The 21790-nt window shown below is 39.2% G+C and overlaps 2 protein-coding genes and 1 long non-coding RNA gene across 4 annotated transcripts in view; 2 read left to right on the top strand and 1 right to left on the bottom strand.

Moving 5' to 3' along the window:
* The window catches only part of LOC121957938 (uncharacterized), a 38730-nt gene that overhangs the window by 14286 nt on the left and 2654 nt on the right, over window positions 1-21790 (top strand). The gene's annotated exons all lie outside the window — the stretch shown is intronic.
* Window positions 1463-5106, top strand: dlx5a (distal-less homeobox 5a). 2 transcript variants are annotated; one of them, XM_088090732.1, is made up of 4 exons: window positions 1463-1697; window positions 3494-3849; window positions 4247-4431; window positions 4607-5106. In XM_088090732.1, exons 2-4 carry the CDS (start codon window positions 3495-3497, stop codon window positions 4919-4921), a joined length of 855 nt encoding a protein of 284 aa, XP_087946858.1. In that variant the 5' UTR covers window positions 1463-1697; window position 3494; the 3' UTR covers window positions 4922-5106. The 2 variants fall into 2 exon arrangements, with proteins under 2 accessions (XP_087946858.1, XP_042362693.1); XM_042506759.2 differs by lacking the exon at window positions 1463-1697 and having other exon boundaries at window positions 3224-3849.
* dlx6a (distal-less homeobox 6a) lies at window positions 9436-11826 on the bottom strand. Its single transcript, XM_042506756.2, has 3 exons — window positions 11232-11826; window positions 10391-10584; window positions 9436-10180 (listed from the first exon to the last, which is right to left on the bottom strand). Exons 1-3 carry the CDS (start codon window positions 11536-11538, stop codon window positions 9941-9943), a joined length of 741 nt encoding a protein of 246 aa, XP_042362690.1. The 5' UTR covers window positions 11539-11826; the 3' UTR covers window positions 9436-9940.

The following is a 21790-nucleotide window of genomic DNA, read 5'->3' as shown; positions in this document are numbered from 1 at the left end:
CATCACTACCCTTACCATTACATTTCTACTATTGCGCTCTATTTTTATCTCACTTAATATATATTGGTCTCACTGGTGCAATTATTTAAGTTGTTAAAAAGCATGTATTCATCTATCAAAGCTTGGCACTAAAGTAAAATAAAAAATTAAAAGATAACAGGTACACAGGGCTTTGTGTGTGAGGATTTTCAAAAGTATGCATGTTTATTGAAAATGCTGTAATTCCAGGGGCCTTATTGAACAGATTTATGTAACTTTATACAAAAGAAATAAAAGTCTAATAAATTACATTTTTAATGACATGCCCTACCAAATGGTTGATTTGGCCTTTTATGGCAAAAGTAATGATGCTACACTAATGAAATTAACATTGATATAAAAGATTTTAATTAATTCTAATCATATATGGTTTTAAAATGATAGATTTACTGTTATATTTTATATATACAATGGAAAAAATGATGGAAAAAAGATTTTTTTTTACTGTTTAAAGCCATGTTTTACCAGTTGAACTGGCCTTTAATAATAATAATACAGTTGGATTTTTTTATTAAATATAAAAAAAAGGATGAATATTCACCGTTGTTAATACCATATAATGAAATTTTGTTAATTGTATATTTGGTGAAATAAATTATATCTGTACAATTTTGCACTATTTCTCAGACATTTTCAAAGCACCATAGCCCTAATGGTAAATATGCTTGGAAATAATATTATCACTAGTAATACAACTATTTCAGTGGTCACAAATTAATATATGTTCGTATACTAGCAAATTACAATCACTAATATGGTAAATAATTTGTAATTTAGACTTTTTCTTTCTGTTTTACCATTAACATGAATAGTCATCTCAACTGTTTGGAAGAGGCCTTCATTTTTTAAAAAAAACCCAAAAACTATGGGGTCTGTTGAATTAAATAAATAAATGAATAAATTATTATTATTTTTTTTTTTTTGTAGCGCCAGGGACATAATTAGTGAAAATATTGCCATTACCCTTTTCTTGGTAAAGACTTAAAGGGGAAATGTTCTGCTGATTTGATGAATTATTCACTGTTCAGATTAACTGACATTTATGAAAAACTGATGCTATTTATCTGTTAATTTCAGAAGTGACACACTCGTGAAACGGTTTCGCCCTGAGGAGCAACGGCGTGGATATGAATGAGGGGGGAACTATCTTGTCAGTTTGACTCTTCAGTGACGTCAGACGCACGCTGCGCGCTCACAGCCTTGACCCGAATTCAAATCGCACAACCACAGTAAAGAGAGTTTTCTTGATTTTAAAAAGGAAGAAAGAAAGAAAACATGGCCATTTGTCAGGCAGCTAACAATACTGGCGCGGTTTAAAAAATATGAACTCAAAACCGAATTTAAAAAAATGTCCACAGGACAGACAGGAAGTAATTCTTTGTGTGTGTTTCCGGGGCACCAAAGTCAGGTGAGCTCATTTGAAAATATTTAAACAATTCTCCAACACCTGCTCTGTTTACTCGGTCAGTCGCTGATGTGATAAAAGCATAAAAACGTTGTAGGAGAGTTCTGCTAGTTTGTTGAGATAACTTGTCGACTTGAAGCAGTAGAAAGACACTGAAATTTAGACCAGGTGTAGACTATTTATTTATTTGAATTTCTACCCGGCTATTAGGTGCAACCTGGATTAAAAGCACTGGACTTGAAGTGAAACACAGGTAAGAGCTGAATGGCATGAAATATATTTTTGAGAACAATGTTGATCTGTGAAGAACCAATGAAGTGATAAAAGAGCAATGAAAAAGTAACTGAGACATATGCATAAACGATATCATAAGTAGCAGGGTGTATTAGTTGTACGAGTTGACACTTACAGACTGGACATTTAACGCATCAGACAACTATATAAAGTGAATTCAAAAAGCGTTGTTTGGTCTGCTCATGGCCCCACAAAATAGCAAAAATTCAGTAAAAAGTTGTTGGTTTGTTTTTTAAATTACCTCCCCAAAAAAGTGATGGTGTTTGTAAAAATCAAACAAGAAAATTACCCGGAAAAAACGTGTAAAAAATGTATTTTTTCCCTGTAACACAATTTAGGATGTATTATTATGATAATTATAAATATATTTTATATTTATTTCATTTTATATTTATTATTTATTTCATTTTTCCCTAATTTTTGATAAATTTCTAATAATTCCCTTTCCTATATTCAAAACTAATTTTCAGGTCATTTTCTTCCTCACCTTTTACTAATTTCTTTACATTTGTGGAACATTTCTTGCCAAGTTGGTCATTGCCCTTTTTTCTCCGTGTTTTGGAAAGAAATCAAACCTCAGGGTTAGGGTTCAAAAGGGGTTAAATAGCTTGTGAGAGGCGTCTAAACGAAGTACAAGAGAACTGATGTCGAACCAGGTTTTAAAGGGTTAATACGCTTTTAGCGTGAATAATATCATATTTAATATCGGCCTAATACCTGTTTGAAGGCGATATTAAATTCCTCGTCCACCTAAGCTTTGTCAAAATATTTCTTTTTGCTGAGTGCAGTTTCTCAGTTTGTCCGCTGGTCGGCGCTGTTCACCACTGAATGGACTCACTGAGCGCGTTGATTTTACACGCTCTGCAGCAGGTTTTAAGATGAGATAAGATACGATGAATCTTTAATGATACCGTTGGGGGAGCAGGTCAATTTTGGCATCAATATACACGTCAGTCAAAGAGCAGTTGGCATGGATTTAAAAATGGTTTATGTGGGATGATAACTATTGTCGGGCATGGAGTATATTTTATATTGCACATAAAATATATTGCATCTGACAATATATTGGACATTTAACACTGTTAGATCAGGATGGGTTAGAATAATCTGATATGTGACTGTTGAAATTGAAAATAATAACCAGTTCGCTCAATAATATGTCTGTGTTATGTATCAGCCTATTTCTATTGCGATAAGACTGAAACATGTGATTTGTCATTTTGGAGTTATTTGGCTCAAAACATTTGTAGAATAACACTGAGTCTGATTTAATAAAAAATGTATAAATAAAAAATAATGAAGACAATCGTAATAAGCGGTCAGTCTTACACCAGGAAGCCTTTTTGGTAATGAGGTTTTGTCCCTCTAATCCATCCTCCTTAAAAAGACGTCGATTGATGACACGGCCAACACTTTAATTGCTCCCATTGATTGATGGTATAAAAACACAACAATGCAGCAGCCTCATAGCCCGGGTGGTTTCCCCCCTATAAGAAAGCTGGCTGAGTGAATTGGGTGTAGCTGTGTCTGTGTGCGCCTTGGCCAATGGAACCAGATCCTCCCTGCAGTGCGTAAGAGCGCGATTTAGGATTTAACCAAGTCTTTGCTGCGGGGCTGGCTGCAGTCTTCACCAGAGCCCGACGGCCTGAGAGCCTTTTTCAACAATGCCAGTGTAGTTTTCACACCACTTTGGAGTCAGACTGCCTCGTTTTTTCGTCTTGCAAATCAAATTAAACAAAAGCTCCCTTCTCGAAGTATGACTGGAGTATTCGACCGGAGGATCCCGACTGTGAAAACTGACTTCCAGAGCTCGTTTCAACTCTCCACGATGCACCATCCGTCTCAGGAATCTCCTACTTTACCCGAGTCCACCGCCACGGATTCTGGCTACTACAGTCCTGCCGCGGGAGTCACTCACGGCTATTGCTCGCCCAGCTCCACCTCGTACGGGAAGCCGCTCAATGCCTACCAGTACCAGTACCCGAGTGTAAACGGATCCGCTGGAAATTACTCGACAAAATCCTACACTGATTACAGCTCGTACACGACCCCCGCCTACCACCAGTATGCTGGGACTTACAGCAGAGTGCAAGCCCAGCCGAGTCCACAAGGTACGGGCCGCAGATTTATCTACTATTATAATAATAATAAAAATATAAGAGCAGAGCATTACTTAATAATCACATGTACTTAATAAGTGAGCTAATATTTATATGTAATCTTATTTTATGATTTAGTTGTTTTATTTAAGTGTTCCCTCTGCGTAAAAATGCTAAAATGTGAAATCTGGAGCTAGAAAAGCAGCATGCCAAGTTTTATTTGAAACCACTTTAATATAATATTTTAAGATTTATAGGAGTACTCGTGGTTATTTTTTTTGCCAGCCTGGAATTCATTTTGTGCATGTTTTCCTATAATTTAAGATATTTAGGCGACAACGCCAAAATAAGATTAAAAATAGTTTGTATTAAGCACACGTGCTCATTCTTGGTATGATTATTTCAACAGAAAAAGATATAAGCGAGCCCGAGGTGAGAATGGTAAATGGAAAGCCGAAGAAAGTGAGGAAACCCCGCACAATCTACTCCAGCTTCCAGCTGGCCGCCCTGCAGAGGCGGTTTCAGAACACACAGTATCTGGCGCTGCCGGAGAGAGCCGAGCTGGCTGCGTCGCTGGGACTCACGCAAACACAGGTGGGGTATTAGAGATTATTTGTAATACATTTTCATTTTTCAAAATGTTTTATAATGCGTGTTGGTCGAAAAATTACTGTTTTGGTGCGCCTTTACGCACCGCGCCTCCCCTGAATCTATTGTTGTCTGAGGTTATATGAAATATTAAAGCTGCTTTTTCTGCTCTTTTTTTAAGGTCAAAATTTGGTTTCAGAACAGGAGATCAAAAATGAAGAAGATCATGAAAAACGGCGAGCTTCCACCGGAGCACAGCCCCAGCTCCAGCGACCCCATGGCGTGCAACTCTCCACAATCCCCGGCCGTTTGGGACACACAGGGCCCCTCCAGGCCGCACAGCCTACAGCCACAAAACATCAACACGACGGCGTCTAACTTTTTGGAAAACTCGGGCTCATGGTACACCTCAGCCGGCAGCTCCATGACTGCCCACCTGCCGACCCCTAACTCGATACAGCACTCGTTGGCTCTTGGAGCGGGGACGTTATATTGAAGCCCCCCACCCCTGTTGTTCATTTTATTTTTTTTCTCCTTCTATGGGACTCGTGTTCAAATTTCAGAGGAATATGCAATGTATTTGATGACAGTCATAGAAGAAACGTGTAAAATGTGTAAATGTGTGCATGTAATTTATTGCATTTTTTGGAAGACTATTAAACGTTTAAATGGACAATGGAACTTTGCAACCTCCGGCCTCAATGCAGTGTCCTGTTATTTTAACCCTCAGTTATTTACACTGAAAATCACGACAAAGACTAACAGACGTAAATTATGTTTGGGAGCCTCAGGTGACGTTTCCACCTTCCACGTTTCAAGGTTGCAAATCAAAGCTGCTGAAACGAATCTTTAAAATGTCGTAAATCTTGAGTCGCCGTAACACCCACAATCTTGCTACTTAGTCTGTAAAATTTTATTTTTTATTTTTTTAAATTAAAAAACATTACACAGATTCACCAGTTTCCATGGACATGGATATTAACAATATCTGATTTGATTTTTTTTTTTTAGCAACATGCCTTTATTTTCCTTGAGGCTCATTTTTATATACGATTTTATGGAAGCAAAACAGCGCAAAATTATGATTTATTAAACAGATTTTAATTTTTTAAAAGCTATTATTGTAAACACATTTCTTAGAAAATATGGCTACTGTGTTACACTGTTAGCCTTACCCCATAATAATTACATTCACCTCAGCTGTGTTTCTTTATTCATTTCGTTTCGTCTTCTAAGATTTCCATTGGGATTTCTGTAAAATATAACATTATTTTATTGAGAATAGAATTGTGTCCGTGAAGGTCAGTAGTAGATCATTTTCTTGATAGTATTTTTAAAAAATAAAATAAAATCAGATTTCTGTTGATATCATAGGCTTTGTTTCCAGATATTATTATATTACATATTTTTTAAAGTAACCCAAATTATTACAATAACACCCATATTTTAAATGAAATATTGAAATATAGCCTACTGAATTATTATTATGGTTATTATTATTATTATTATATTCAGTGCGTCTGATTACCTCCAGCATGATCACTTTTTTTTATCACTCTCATTGTGTTTTAGTGGAGAACCTGATTGAAACTTTCATCTGGTTCCCGCTCGTCTGTAAAGAAAAAGCCTGCTCTTCTGCAGCAGACAGTCTGCAGTCGCTCTCGCTTTGTGTCCCCTACAATTAGCCGCTTTGAATGGCAGAGAGGAGGCGAGGGGGGCGGCACGGAGATCTGAGACAATCCGCATTCCTGTGGGGGTAGACCGGCTCCAGAGCTCTGCCACTCCCGGCCGCAGCCCACCTTCCGGGTGAAATAAAAAAGAGAGGAAAAAAAAAGAAAAAAAAATCCTCCACAATTTCACCATGTTATTAGCAGGCAGTAATACCATCGCTGCTTCCGAGAAGAAAAGAAAATGAAAAAAACCTAAACAAACCGTGCCACTGTGGGAAACATTTGGGATTTGAAAATTGATCTAATTGAATTTGCCTGGCCATACGCGCAAAGATCATATAAGTGAGTTTTTACAAACGATGTTGCACAAAAGTCCCCCTCCTCTCTGTCTCTCACACACTAAACAACACAGTATCTGACCCACACACTGACCCATGCGCGTTACCATTTCCACCTGACACAGAATCCTCTTCCTCCTCCTGATTGCAGCCCAAACTGAACACACACCCCACACGCACGCACACACACACACACACACACGCAGGAGCAAACAAAATGCCCTTCTTAATCTAAAACGCCACTGTGCTTGTTGCTGCTGCTGTTGTTTGCAGCCTAATTTCTGCTGTAGGCTAAACGTTAGTCCCGTAATTACAACGCGAGCAGGTCACTCGAGAAATTTAGATTTTACGCACGTGCACGCGCTCAAGAACACTCAGGCGCGCGCAACCTCGTGCACACACGCACACACGCAGGCCTTCAAATCTCACTCACACGCACTGTATTTCCCCACTATCCATCTCTCTCAAACACAAGTACGCGCGCTCACACACACACTCACACTAGTGGGTGCCATTATATCGAGAGCCCCCGTTTATTTCCAACCGAACATTTTCCACTCAGCTAGTTTCCCCCCGTTTTGCAAATCGAGTCTAAATAATGACAGTTAGCTTTACTGGACAGCTTCAACTGTAACACTCCACAATAATTATTCTCCAGGATTAGGGCCTCCATTATCATAATCTGGACATTGACAATTACCTATAATTTGCAAAGATGCGCTTGGTTCTTGATTGCAGAGGGCTTTTTTTTCCCAAACTCGCCATCACTAAACAGTGACAGTAATAACAGCTAATTTTGCAGGCAATATATAAGAGCTTACCGGGGTGTGCAAACACTTTCCCACCTGGATTTGCTTATTCAACCACCAGCAGTAAAACCGTGCAGAGCTTGTACAAGCGCAGAAGGGTAAGGATGAGTCTTATATTTTCTGTCCTGTGACTAGTCCTGATCCTAGACGAGGCTGTTGACACTATAGGATGTATATACTCTTCAGTTTACACGTTTAGTCTGTGGCAAAGAAATTGGAAACATATTGCATTTGCTTTTTTTTGCACTGGAGAGAATATTTGGATTGTGGTTGTGTTTATGAAGCTTGTTCTGGTGCTGCTGAGGTGTGCATGTTGAGATGTGCAGTGTGATCTTGTCAGGTGCTGTAGGAGCTTTTATATGAAAAGCCTGCTGTATGGTACATCAGCTACTGCTAGAGCTCACAGAGCAAGAAGTGACACATCCCTTTTTGCAACCCCCCACCCCCATATCTGTCACTCAGTTGCACTTTGCATCTCTATCTATCTATCTATCTATCTATCTATCTATCTATCTATCATCATCAAGTTGATCTTACTTAAAATAATATTGTAAACCGATTACCTTGAAAAAGGAATGTAAAAACATAAAAAAATAACTATCAATCTTATTTTATATTTGCTTTATATCTTAGTTTTGAGCTTACTTGAAATTTAGCTGTATTAACTTAATCCGGTGAAGCTGTTGTAACTTAGAAATGACAAGTGAAATTACTTTGTTCTTTCCAAGTGTTAGCAACTTCAGTAAACCATGTTAATCTGACTTAACTTGATCATGACAAAGAGGATTTTGCCAATTATGAATTTAGGTGATCTGCGAGTTCTGTTTTATTGACATGTTTAGGAATAGACAAATATGATTGACTAGTATGCAACGAGCACAATACAGATATATAGCACAGTAAACTTGGTTTACTGAAGTTACTAAAATGTAGAAAGATTGATTTAAATGAATTTGTAATTTTTAAGTTGCAATAACTACACAATTAAAGTAAATATAACTACATTTAAGTAAAATTAATAATTAGATATAAAGTAAACAAATTAAAATTAATAGTTATATTTACTTACATTTTTCAAGGCTATCAGTTTCCTAGATGAAAGTAAAATGAACTTGTCAGATTTTACAGTCTATCTATCTATCTATCTATCTATCTATCTATCTAGTCTTCTCTGATTTTGCTCATCAAAGCCTTTTTCCATTTGCAAAAACATGATGAAACATGTCACTTCTCCTTGCTGAATAACCCAACTGCGTATTTATGAGCTTTGTTGATGTTTACTCGACTCCTGCCTCGGGCTCCCTGCAGCCCACAGATCAGGGTGCACATGGCCCACGAAGCAGATAGGCCCCACGTCTGGGGGGCCCCCAGGTAGACTGAATGTGCGCCAGTGGGACATCCGCGACTTGACAGCTGCATGAAGCTTTTCAGCGTTGTAATTTCAGATAATATCCCGAGCGCTCACTCTTCTCGGCAATTTGTATGTGAATAACCGAATAATTTTCCCTTTTGTTCCATCTGTGCTACCTCAAATCCAAATAAAGATGCCTTTTAGTATTAAAAGTGGTAGAAAATTACAGGTAATTATCTTTGACGGTAAAAACGCTGTAATCAGCGGGCTACATCAAAAATTACCCTAATTATGCCTGCATTTATGAGAATGGAAAAAAAAGCCTCACTTGGATAAAAACCCACAAATTGTCCCAAATATCTCCTTCATATTGAACGCCGCTGCAGCTGGCTGCTTTGTTCAACATCGATCCCGTGGAGCTTGGCATTTAACGGCCTGCATTAGGACGGAGAGAAGGGAGAAAACATTTTGTCAATACTTCTAATAATTGAGGGTGAAATGACAAGATAAGCTGGACCTGGAGCAAATGTCTTTCGAGGTGAATGTAGACAGCAGCGGGGCAGGGTAAGTTAATTTCCTCCGGTGTTGAGTGCATTTGATAAATCTATATACTGTGGCGTTCTTCATCACTGCACTGAGCGCTTTTGGATTTATTTAAAATGTTTAGAAATGGGCTTTTCTGAGAACTGTGTCATTACCTTATGTTCATATTGTCTGCTTGAGGCTCGTACACACCAGGGGGACGGGAAATAGGCCTGTTATAATGTCATGTTGGCCCAATATGAAGCATAAAAAGGCCTGAAGTGATATTTTTTGGAAAATCATGCAACAGCAGGCGTCTGTTTTGAGTCACGGTTTACTCAATCTGACAAAACATAAAAAGTGTATGTACAACTAAAATAGCAGATTATATTTACAGACAGACAATTTGCTTGGTTTTGCATGTTGGAGAAACAACCAAAATAAAAATAAAAAGCAGTCAGGAGTCCACCATGGCTAAAAGGCTCTGTGCGCCACGGAGAGAGTTAAGCAGTCTTTGCCCCCAAAGTGGCTAAAATGTCACTGATAATATTTGGTATATTGACGTTCAGATGTTGACATGAATGAAAGCATAACAAATATGCGAGCCCACTGAACAGCCATGTACGCTAAAAAAAATGGTTAGTTCCCTTTGTTTGTGTCATCACACCGAGGCTTGGCTGCGTTTTTGATCCTCCACGAGGAGCAGCCTACCTCTCCAGCATCCAGTCTCTGCGCTGACACAAATTGTAGGCTACGTTGGGAAACTGCATGGCGGAGATCCGGAGGCCTCCAGACAGCTCACTGACCTTTTGTTGCCTCATCAGTCTATCTCTGCATTGAATCTTGATGTGGGGAGGAATACCAGTGAGAGTAGCCGGGCATGTAGCTGTTGGCCGGCATGTTTACTCCTTTGGAAGAGGCCGAGACGTCCCAGATCGGAGGGATGGTCGGGGAGCGAGGGGAGAGCGACATGGAGCCCGGCATAGGGTCGCTCTCGTGCGGGTTGCCGCCTTGCTTGAGCAGCTTCTTGAACTTTGACCTCTTATTCTGGAACCAAATCTTTACCTGCATGAAGAGGAGGGTGCACGTGATTAGCGTACAAGAAAGAGGCGGTGTGGCGAATGTTGGTTAGTTTCTGCAAAATTCGCTATATTAAATGCAAGAAAACAAAACACACAGTCCAATAATAATAAAAATGTTAATATTTATTAGAATTATATACATGATGGTGTCCGCGAATTAATGTACAAATCCAGGGTGCAAATTCCTCCTCACCTGGGTTTGTGTCAGTCCTAGAGAGGCAGCCAGCTCGGCGCGCTCCGGTAAAGCGAGGTACTGTGTTTGCTGGAAACGGTGATTCAGTGCTTGAAGCTGCAAACTGGAATAAATTGTCCGAGGTTTGCGAATCTTCTTGCCTTTTCCATTAAAACGAATTTCCCCGTTTTCAATCACCGTCGTTTTCTGCTGCTCTGCAACAAAAACAACCAATGTTATTATAAAAAAAGAAGCCTGGATACACCTTCAAATTTTCATGCAGGGAAATTCAAACGTGTCTGAATATTCCGTGAAGGTGGTGATAAATTCACATGCGCTGAAAAGTCTAAAAAAATAAAAATAAAAATGACTCGATAAACGCTGACATCTCACATTGCCTTTAAGCGCCGTTGCAGCCACAATCCTCATACGCTGTCATATTTAGGATATTGCTGGTAATGACATGTCAATTAAATGCTAATTACAACATTCAAGGCGTGCGGGCTGCCTAATTTTCACGAGTAGTTGGTGAGGATTGCACGGTCGTGGTGATCACACCCCGGGCATTAAAAACAGGTTTTGTGGGAGGTGAGGGGAAACGGGACAGCAAAACAGGGCTGAGGAGGCTCGAATTTAAATCCGGTGCCGTTTTACGCACGGTTTTCTTCGCCCCAGCTACGTTTGAAAGATCATCCGTCCGAATTTGGAGTGGCCGCGCGGTGACTTGGGCATGACACCAACACTGGCGGGGAGAAAAGGTTTGATTCCCAGCTGTGGGTGCTAAAAAAGAAGGTATGTGGTGCTGTCAGGCACATGACGAGGTGCGTTTTTCCACTTGGCTGGTGAAAAGGGGGTCTCTTACCTGTGCCGTCTAACCTTGTCTGTCCTCCCGTGTTGTTGTGATAGGATGGCAGGTACGGGCTGTGGTGCGGATGGCTCACGTAGGGGTAGGGTAACGACCTGTTGTAGGTGTTGGTCCCGGTGTACGCGGTGTTGTCGTGCTGGTGGTGAGCGTGTGAGCCGGAATGGAGACAGTGCAGCGGGTAGTGGCCGCTGGCCATCGACGGGGAGCTCTGCTGTGAGTGCGACTGCTGCCCAAACTCCATGAAAGCAGACTTGGACGAGTCCTGAGCCTCCAGACCGTCAGCCATCGTAGTCATGGTCATCATCGAATTTTCTGCCTTGAGAGCACTCACCCCCCTCTCTCTCTCAAGACCAAATCGGTTTTCTCTCTCTCGCTGTGCTGTTGTCTCTCTCCCCCTCTCCACACGCGAGCAGATATTGTCCTATTAACACCCGAAAATTTTCCACACGCGTCTTTATTTTCCCCCCTTGTCGTGTGATATTCTCACTCAAAAGTGGCGGAAGCTAGGCATAAGTTAAGGGAGAGATTTTAAGGTGGATTCTGTTAAAATTGAGCCCTTGCTTCCAGACTTGATGCAGACACTACAAGTAAAATGGTTTGTCTCCAAAGGGCAGCGCCTCCCGATTGGTCATCCAACCCAACGTCATCAGTGCTCTGCGCTTCACGGAGACTTGAGCTGGAGTTAACCCACCTTACCAGCTCCCACCACAACTATGGGGGAAATAATATATGGTGGGAAAAAGACGCATAATTCCTACAGACAAGCTTCACGCGTAAAACCAGCTCTTTTGGAATTGCCCGGTCGGTTTTGTTTTTTACCCGAAACCCCCAAATTACGCACGACGCGCAACATATAGCGCGCACTTTGATTTTGCCTGATGAGCCTATATGTGCCTCTTTTTTTTTCTTTCAGCCTTTAACTCCTCCTCTCCTCAGTACTTAATTACTTATAGGGAGGCATTTTACAAACACCCTTTTTAAAAAACATTAGAATTAATTTTCAAGCTAAATACCTAGAAATAAATTACAAGACTGGAAAAAATATCAATTTTCAAGTCATCTGGCATTGTTTAAAAATATTATTTTAAAAATAAATTCACCAACATGTATAAATGAATGTTCAATTATCCCAATTACATTAAATTTGAACATTTTTTAAAAATAATTTAAACTACGAGATTATCTGTTTTGTGGTTTGAACAACAGGTTAAATAACCTTGGAAATATTTCCTTTTATTAAAAAATGGCCTACAACTCCACTATTTTTTAAAATTAATTAATAAATTAGAACTTTTACTTTTTCCCTACACAATAACTGTTCATTAAATCACTTTTTTTGGCAGTGTAGAATTTGTGTGGCTTAATGAGCAGTTCCCTCTTTAAGCCCCCCTCTGCTCTGGAAAGTAACATATATTATAACTGTTCTCTTCCCCTGCGGGCTACTGACCATATGATTAAGGATCTCCAGACAATTGAAAATACAGTACATGTGACACATCAAATAACAATATGCCTGAGGTACAATAGGTTATTTTGCACATAGAAGGGTGGATACCGTGATAAACTGACAGTGTCTTTTATCCCCGTTGTAATATGAGGCCTGATAGGGTCTTCAGTATATGTAAATTATACAGTTTGCCTCTGAGGGCTGCGATGTTCGATTCGCATATAAGAATAAAAATGCTATTTCCGCTAATGCAATAGGTATTCAAATGCTTTGCAACACTTTCAGAACATTTTTTGTCGCAATGTAGCATTTCGCCAAAAAAAGAGGGCGATGGAAAATAATTATGGTTGCAATCAAGTTACAACGAAAACCTATTTGATTAGCGGCCACACTTTACTCAAATTGCAGCTATAAAATTAAGAACAATTCGCCTGTAATGATTATGGACTGGATTTATTTTGGGAGGGTGGAATAAAAGTGGATATAGCATAAATTATCCCCTAATTATACGCCAGTGTCGCCTCAATTATCCTCTTATCAAAAATGGTTGTCTAAATGCAGCGTTTAGTTTCAATTTTCTCCTTTTCTGTAACAAGAACTTGGTACCTTGCTATTATCGTCAGCTACGGTTGTTATTTACTTTGTGGGATTTAAAAAGTGCACAACCCAGCCGGATAATCATTTTACAGCAGCGGACCAAGAGAGGAGCACAGAGGCTGGGATGTGAGCCGCAGCACATCCACAGTGATTTGTCCTATGCGTCCAGACTGTTAGATTAATTTTAATTTATTTTAAAAAATCAGGGGGCTTTCGCTGTCGTCAGGAGGAGCTGCAGGTAAGAGCTTCCTTTGAATGCTCTTTTCTGTTCACTGACACTGATGAATGGATTTTATTGCCTCTGATAAATTCTGTATTTGAGTGAGTGGCCGTGCAGACCTCAGCACACCTTGGTCACCCCTCACTGATCTAACATAGTGGCCAATTCCCCTGCCCGTGTTCCACTTGGACACGCAGAGGAGAAACCAGATCCTATAGCTTCTCTAATCGCCTTTGAGTGCTACTACAAAGACATACATGCTTCGCAGTAGTTGCTTCCCCCCCTCGGGCTAAAAAGAAAAAAAAAAACTCGATTAAGATGAGACATCTTCATTCTTTAGTTTTTTAAAAAAATATTATTTTCAATATCGTCCGTGCGCAGGTTTATTAAGTTAACTGTGCCAAAGTCTTCGCAGGCGTGTTGGGGAGGTTTTTCTAAACGCACTGAGATTAAGTGAAGTGGTGAAAGGATGGATTTGTTTGAACAGAGAGAGCATGACATATTCGACCTTGCTTGCTTTGGAAATGTTTAAGATGTAGCCCTATTGCACGCATGATGACAACCGTGTCTGATTGCAAAGCACATGAAGAAACCATCGGCCTGCACCGGATATTATCAGTGGATCATTTCATTTCGTTTAAAATCAATTGTGCAAAAATGTTTTGAAATGAGACCTTATGCTCCATCATGTTGCACTCTGCCCCTATTAGGAGCTCAAATCCTTTTTTTCTGGTGAGAAATTATTTAATATTTCACATCGTCCAAAAATGTCAATCACCAAAAAATGAACTGCGTTCAGCTGCAAATCTAGAAATCACTTTGTCCCTAAGTAGATGATTGACCTTCAGCACAATCAATGGCCGTGGCGGTTTAACAGAAGTGGTCTTTATTTCCAGCTGTCTTATAAACGCTGATGAATGACTCTCTAAAATCACTCTAGGCCTGGGATTTCCCTGACATCCACTGTCTGCGTCGTGAAAACTGAGAATAGTTTTGTGTTTTGAAGGTGTAACCTGGCGTTATTTTATGGTTAACACAGTCACTGTCTGTTTAAATATTATTAAATTTGTCTTGAACCGTAACCCGAATTGGTAAAAGGTCCTTTACGCACATATAACGTTGTAGATTTATGCACACATTGGCACGGGATCAGTTTAAAAAGATATAAAAATATACTCCTCTCATCTCTCTCCTCCTCTGTCTGTGTCACTGACTGTTTTTAACTCCGCACGTCTTTTCTTGTCTCTCTGGCCACATGTGTTAATCACATCTGAGCGTTAACACTGAGTTCCAGCAAGACACAGGTCATAATTGTAGCGAGAGGCTGGGCGTTTGCGGTCGGTTCCCTCTAACAGCTATTGACTGGCTCGCATGGAAAAGCCACCTCCTTGGCTGCTCAGCTCAGGAGATCCGGGCGGTTTTTTGGGGACGCTGAAGCTTGTCACTGCAGACAGAGACCCGGGAGGCACTTAAACAACATGTCTCCCTTCTCTCTCCGCAAACAGCAAAAGCCACTGGCGCTTCACAGACAGCCAGGCGTCGACGCGGCTCTCCATCTCTGCCGCGTGAAGGGCGGGAAGTGGCGAGTGCAGATGCATACTCCACACAGCTGTCAGTGTAACATCGTTCATTGTAACTAGATTCAGAGGGAGCACCCCCCTCCCCCTCTCTTTCACACACACACACACACACACACACACACACACACACACACACACACACACACACACACACACACACACACACACACACATCAGCCCAAAATGATCACCGATCAGCCTTTAATGCTCCAGCAGAATTCATCCGTGCCCAAATAGTGGCGCGCCGCTTTTACGCACATAAATTGCGCACAGCGTACTAATGCAAACCCACTTATGCGAAGCTTTGATGTGTTTTTGTAAAAGCGTGCAACTACAGCAAGAAAAATTAGTGCGGTTTTGTCATAAAGAAAACCATGCGCTCGCGGGGCAGACGACTGTTTACAATAAGTTTTGCATCATAAATTAGGATAGCATTATCTCTCCAGTAAATAGCAAAATTGGCATATGCATGGCCCCAGGTGCACGCGAGGGCCCTCAGATGGACCCAGCATAGCGTGTTGGGAGTGGAGTTAAATGACCACGAATAAGCAAAGGGCCTGCACCACTGAGTCTTCACAGCCTCTCATAGACTAATGGATTTAATTTGGCACGACTGAAGCCGCACTGGTCCCTCTCAGGGCTCGAGTCCTAATTAAGACTGCTTGTTTCTCTTGTCGCCTTCTCGCGCTGCATGTTTAGGTCCAGCTGAATGATGGCGTTGCTCAGTTTCCTGCAGCGGTCATATGGTTTTTATACCATTTCTGAAATGGTGAGACAAACGGAGGCCAATAGAAATCCATTCAGAATAATCATGAGCAGCAGAAGCTATGGAAATGGCATATTCTATTATTTATATTATAAGACAATAGATTGAGATAAGACGGATGTTGTTGAAATGATTGTACTCTTGGTCAGTCTTCACTTTGATGAATTATAAAGTAAACTCTATGAATAATAACAAACTTAATGAATAATCAAATAGACTCGTTGACCCTCAGTTGTCCTCACTTGAATATGTATTTATTACACAAATCTGATCAGAGAGGCTTTTGGCACAACACGTGCATGGGCAGAGACATACCAAAAACTTAAAGTATCATACAGTACATTAAACACCTCATACAAGATCTTGCTCTTGTTGTATCCTCACATTCAGACACCTGGAGACAGTGAAGGACTCTAAGGTCCTCAAAAATATCTAAACCCATAATCATACATCTACATACAATTATTCATGATATAATTAGCATAATTTAATAGTATAAAATAATAAGAGGAAGATATGGATTTTGTCTTAAATCGTCGTCTCATAATGGGATTTTTCACACTACAATATTCTAACTTATGTATATATTTTATCACATTAGGCGCAATGCTATATAACCTGCCGAGCAATATCTAAAAAAGGTGATCTGAATTTTATGTTGGTGACAAATAAGACTATAGCGCCGAGCCGTGCATTGGTCCCCTCTCTTTTTTCCCCTCTCTCGACTTAATACGCGACATTATTAGGTCTGACAGCACAGTGGTCGGTCTTGAAGGAGAGGATTTGGTCGATAGATGACAGACAGGAAGGCCAGCAATCATGGGCTCTTTTTTTTATCAGAATGTACTGTTCGATGCCGTTTATCCCTGATGATAGAAAATTGCTCTGTTGCCAGGACGCTGCCGCCGAAATAGAGGGCAGGAGCAACATTTCCATTTTCCTGTTTGAAAGCCATTGAAATGAATTAGTAAAAAAATGAAAAAAAAAAGAGTAAAAATGAGAAAGAATCCCCTGGTAAACAAAGGAGAGCAAACAAAGATACCATTTTCTTTCTTTTTTTTTGCCGAGAATCCACCCTCCTCATTTTGCCCCGTTTTTTTCTCTCTTCCTGCAGGAGCAGAGTGAGGGTTTTACTTCAACAGTTGCAAATCACATGCTTGGCTTCTAATGTAGTCCAAGGCCCGGGCCTATACTTCAAAGACAATCATTTATTTCCCAACCTCCTGGAATAATTGGAGCGCCTTTTCATCTGTCCTGACCGAGGGAAAAAAAGAGAGAGGGAAACATAAGGAAAGAATACTTGACAAGGATGAGCATTAAACAAACTCCTGAAATATTTAATCATTAAGCACAAATGAACAGTAACCTGTTCTAGTGCGATCAACGGAATGCTAAAGGACGAAATCTGGTTTTATCAGAATTTACAAAGCATTTGGACTCGAACACACGATACAAAATTATATAGTCGTCAGGTTTTTGCACAGTTTGCTTATGGTTTTTGTTATTGTCAATTGTTTTGCGTCAAATTCTTATTATTATTATTACTATTATTATTATCATTATTATTATTATGTTGCATGCTGTTATCGCTATAATCGTCATCGTTGTATTTATCACATCACCAGTTGGTTTAAAGTGTTTAAACCTTGTATTTGGCATCATGCTGCAGACAGTCTTAACGAGTAAATAATATAAATAATAATATAAATATTTAAAAACAGAACTGAATATAACAGAAATCTTATTGGGAGGGCATAATGTCAAGCTAGATGATCTTTTCTGAGATCTCATTGGCATTTTTCCAGTTAATATTATAAACTGCAATCTGAGGATTATTTATCAGTGATACAGACAGATCCTGTGGCGAGGCCATCATCAGTACACGTGGTGGTGGTGGGGGGGGTTACTGTGTGTGTCCGAGCAGGCAGGTGGTTTAAAACCCTCCACAGTGCTCTGAGCGCGCCTCTAGCGCGCGCCACGCTCTGCATGGAGCCTGATAGATGGAGAGATGACACCCGAAGCACTGGATTATTGTGAAACCTGGAAAAGGGATTTAATGAATTGTGCAAGGATACTGAATGTCCCACCACAATGTAGGAGCATAATAACAGGCTGGCATTTTAGGGATTAAAATGGCTGGACTCTTAATGAGGTTACAAATGCAAGGGATAAAAGGATGTTTTACTAAATAATTGAGAAATCAGTTCACTATACTACACAATTCTTCCTTTTACACTATATGCATCCTGTAATATTAAAGATGTAAATAACTAAATAATGCTTTGTAAGGCCTACTTGTCAGCACATTTTATGGGATAAGCCTGCACAAACATCTTAATCTTTACAGGATAATAATGACACTGAGACTTAAAATTGGAGCATATGTTGGATGAATAAAGCCACAACTGACCAATTAAAATCTCACTTAGACCAACATCTAAGATTCATCTGCAAATGCAACCAGATAAACCTCATAAAAGAGGAATACACACTGAGAAACTCATTAGGTGCTTTAAAATGACAAAACACAGACTGCTATTTATCTTTTACACGATTTTACGTTGATAGAAAAACACAGGAAAAATCCTTTTTATATGGAATATTTTGTAGATTTCACACAAGAAAGCGCCCACAGAAAACATATCCTCAATGCACACAACAGTAAAAACTAATAGTGTGTGTGCTTCAACAGGAAAGTCCTGGCCCTGAATGAATGCCCCACTGGAGGAAGTGCTGCACACAATAGCCAACACTGACTGCAAAATAAAAGAGCTTGAAATTTAAGAGCACAGTGTGAACTGGAGTGGAAAAAAAAGTGCAGAGAAAGGGAGTCACACCTGGTGAAATGTGTTGAGGTGGATGGGATGCTGCTCGGGTTCTCATGAGCTGTGGGCTGTAGGAGGTTTGTCAGGTGATAGCTTGTGTGTTACACCTTAAGAGACCCTCCTACCTGAAACTGCATTTCAGATCAGGCTGGGTTTTGGTTTGGTATCTGCCCTCTGTAGTCATCGTCTTGCTCACAGAAAGGTTGGTGTAACAGAGGGAATCGCCTGATATTTGGGTAAAGCGAGGCCTGCAAACAAAACGTTTGAGTCTTCACATTTATTTGTGGTTATTTTGCATGAAATTGAATAGAGAAGGTGGAAATGTTCCTCTCTTTAGGCTCACAAATATCTAGTTAGTAAGAGTGCAAAGACCTAATATCTTATTCAATGAAATGTCTATATTAAAAACTTCTCGGATCACATATGAAAAAGGTTTTTCTTTGTTCCACAATGTAATTACCTACAAAATAATATTAAAGCTGCAATTTGTTGCTTTTACAAAGATTATTTAGATTAGGAAACATATTTTACACATGTCTATTACATATATTTGTACTCAAAAACAATTAAATAACCTTTTTTTCCCCCTCCACAGCTTCTACCTGCATTGTCATTACTGTTAATATTATTGCTATTATTATTATTATTAGCTGGCACTTGATGTTTATTTTGTCGCTTCTGTTGTTGCTGTTGCTGCTATTATCATAATCACCATCATTACATTCATCACATCTCCAGTTCGTTTTAAAGCGTCTAAATCTTGCATTTGCTATCACACTGCAGCTAATCTTTAAAACACAAAAATGCAGAACTGGAAAAATAGACGTATTAGAAAAAATGAATATAACAGAATTATCAGTGTAGGGGGATTTAGAAAACAAGCACAATGTCAGAATCTACTCACCACTGAGCACTGCACAGATGTAAAATCCCTGAAATAATGCCACAAGATTAAAAAACCCATAAGGAACTATATTGGCTACACTGATGCACATATAATGCAAACCTTACTTGTTTTTAAAATCAGAAATTCTTGCAGCTAAAAACTAATAACAACAAGATCACCCTTCTTGCAACTTTTCAGGGAAAAAAAACAACACATTTTTGGTAAGAATAAAGAATCAAAACAATTGAAATGTGATAAACAATTTTAAAATTAAAAAAATGTCATTGCAGTAGAATATGAAATATTTAATTCATGAAATAATAATAATAAAAAAACAACCTATTAATCTACCAGGATCATATAAACATTATTCTGGCCCTGATAATTCAAATATCTTCCATATAAACTGCAGCGAAACACTTGTAAGCAGGACAGTCCAGGGTCCTCTTAGTTAACAAACCGCAGCTCACAGATCAGCTTAATAATTTGGCCAGGAGATCATGTCTATAGCCAGCCTCATAATATCACAGTTATTAATTTGTTGGCTGGAAAGCCCTCAGAGGCTTTATTTTCATTTGCTCTGAACTGTCAGATTGAAGTGGGGAGATTTTTTAGGACTTCGTCCATTTCAGTGAAGTGAAGGTAGCCAATTATTGTCATCATTGCCCTTGAAAATCTGTTACGCCTCACCTGAGGGCTCACTCAATCAAAGAGACTGAAGGGGGCGATTAACAGATGACTTCTGACCTTTAATCCATCGCAAAAAATCAACCAAAAGAGCTAGACGGCAATCAGCATTTTTCCTTCACTTTCATGTTGCAAACTTTTCTTATTGCTGACATCTAACCTTGGGCATCATAATGGCAGCCCTCGGTTTGGGACCTTGAACGTTGTCTTCCGTCATTATTGTTTGGAAATGGACTGGCCTCGTTCATGCTTAACCTTGAATATTTTTGAGTCCATCAAACAGACAAATTACAGTTTGTGAATCTCTTTTTATGAAAAATGTGTCAACAAAAATGTGTAAAACTGTGGGGGAGAACGGGGTTAGTTGTCATACTTTTTACTTTCATGTGAATCCCTCAAAAACTGTATATTTAACACATTCCCCCCCTATTTAATGTGCAATGTTAGGAATCGAGTGACCTTACTCACCTCAAGCTTTTTTTTTTTTTTTCAAAAGATGTGTAGTGTTAAATATGTCTTGTGCACTTGTGATAACCATCCCCAAATGTGGGGTTGGTTGTCCCAGTGTTATTTTAATGAGAAAAAATCATTTCAATCTTAAAAAAGGCTTTGAAAAATTTAATTTAATTTTTCTTATTTGTATGCCACAACTTGCATCGGAAGAACATAAACAGGAAAAATCATTATATGTGCATTTTTTAAAATTCTGATATAACAAGAACAATACATGTGACAGCCAGCCTCGAAGAGAATGTGATCCTCAAGTAGGATTTTTTTTTGCTGTCAACTTAACTAACAACCACATTTTGTAGCCTAGCTAAAAAAAAAAAAAAAAAAGGTCTAACCTATAGCTCTCACATCATCTGTTTTAATGGGGTGGTAATCACCAGAGGCCTGTGCGATACGATATTACAATACTCAAGTCACATTATTGTTGTGATTTTGAATGTGTTGTGTTATGCTGAGTATTGCAATAACATATTTTTATATTCACTTGCAGATTATATTCCAAATGGAAAATTCTGTCAAGATCTGTATTTTTTGTAATAAGATAAAACATACATTCTGTTAATGATGTAATATCAGTCATGTTTATTGCAGTAAATTGTATCTAGTGGACTGAAAAAGCAGTTGATTTATTAATCGTAAATGTTTAATTTGTATTTGTGATATATATGTTAGAAAAAGATACTTGGCATTTGTGTATTGATACTACTGTATCAGCTTTCCCCCCACCCCCCTACTTTCTAATAATAGGCGTAATAATTGTTTGATTATGAATCCACTGTGTGAAAAGCGTTGAAGACAAACACAGAACACAGGAAAGATACTAAGTCTTACTCCTGAAATGACCCTGTAGGTGACCTCTGACCCAAATCTATTTAGTCCATCTATTTAGCGTGTAAAAACAATGATTAAATGGCTTATACGTTTTAATTAATGTACAGTATTTGTTGGGGGTGGAATTACTAGAGGCCCCACAATACAATATTATCACAATACTTAAGTCACGATACAGTATTTTTGCAGTTTTAAGCGTTTTGTGAT

This window comes from Plectropomus leopardus, chromosome 17 (genome assembly GCF_026936395.1).
Source record: "Plectropomus leopardus strain MGB_pleo_1.0 chromosome 17, ASM2693639v1, whole genome shotgun sequence".
Lineage (NCBI taxonomy): Eukaryota > Metazoa > Chordata > Actinopteri > Perciformes > Serranidae > Plectropomus > Plectropomus leopardus.
The sequence above is the reverse complement of the archived record's forward strand: the minus strand, read 5'-3'. Positions and strand labels throughout refer to the sequence as shown.

Coding starts and splice junctions, on each gene's coding strand:
- dlx6a (XM_042506756.2), bottom strand. CDS start 11,538: ATGATGACCATGACTACGATGGCTGACGGTCTGGAGGCTCAGGACTCG. Junction 10,585..11,231: donor GACAAGGTTAGACGGCACAG/GTAAGAGACCCC, acceptor TTTTTGTTGCAG/AGCAGCAGAAAACGACGGTG. Junction 10,181..10,390: donor TAGGACTGACACAAACCCAG/GTGAGGAGGAAT, acceptor CTCTTCATGCAG/GTAAAGATTTGGTTCCAGAA.
- dlx5a (XM_088090732.1), top strand. CDS start 3,495: ATGACTGGAGTATTCGACCGGAGGATCCCGACTGTGAAAACTGACTTC. Junction 3,850..4,246: donor AGCCCAGCCGAGTCCACAAG/GTACGGGCCGCA, acceptor TTATTTCAACAG/AAAAAGATATAAGCGAGCCC. Junction 4,432..4,606: donor TGGGACTCACGCAAACACAG/GTGGGGTATTAG, acceptor TCTTTTTTTAAG/GTCAAAATTTGGTTTCAGAA.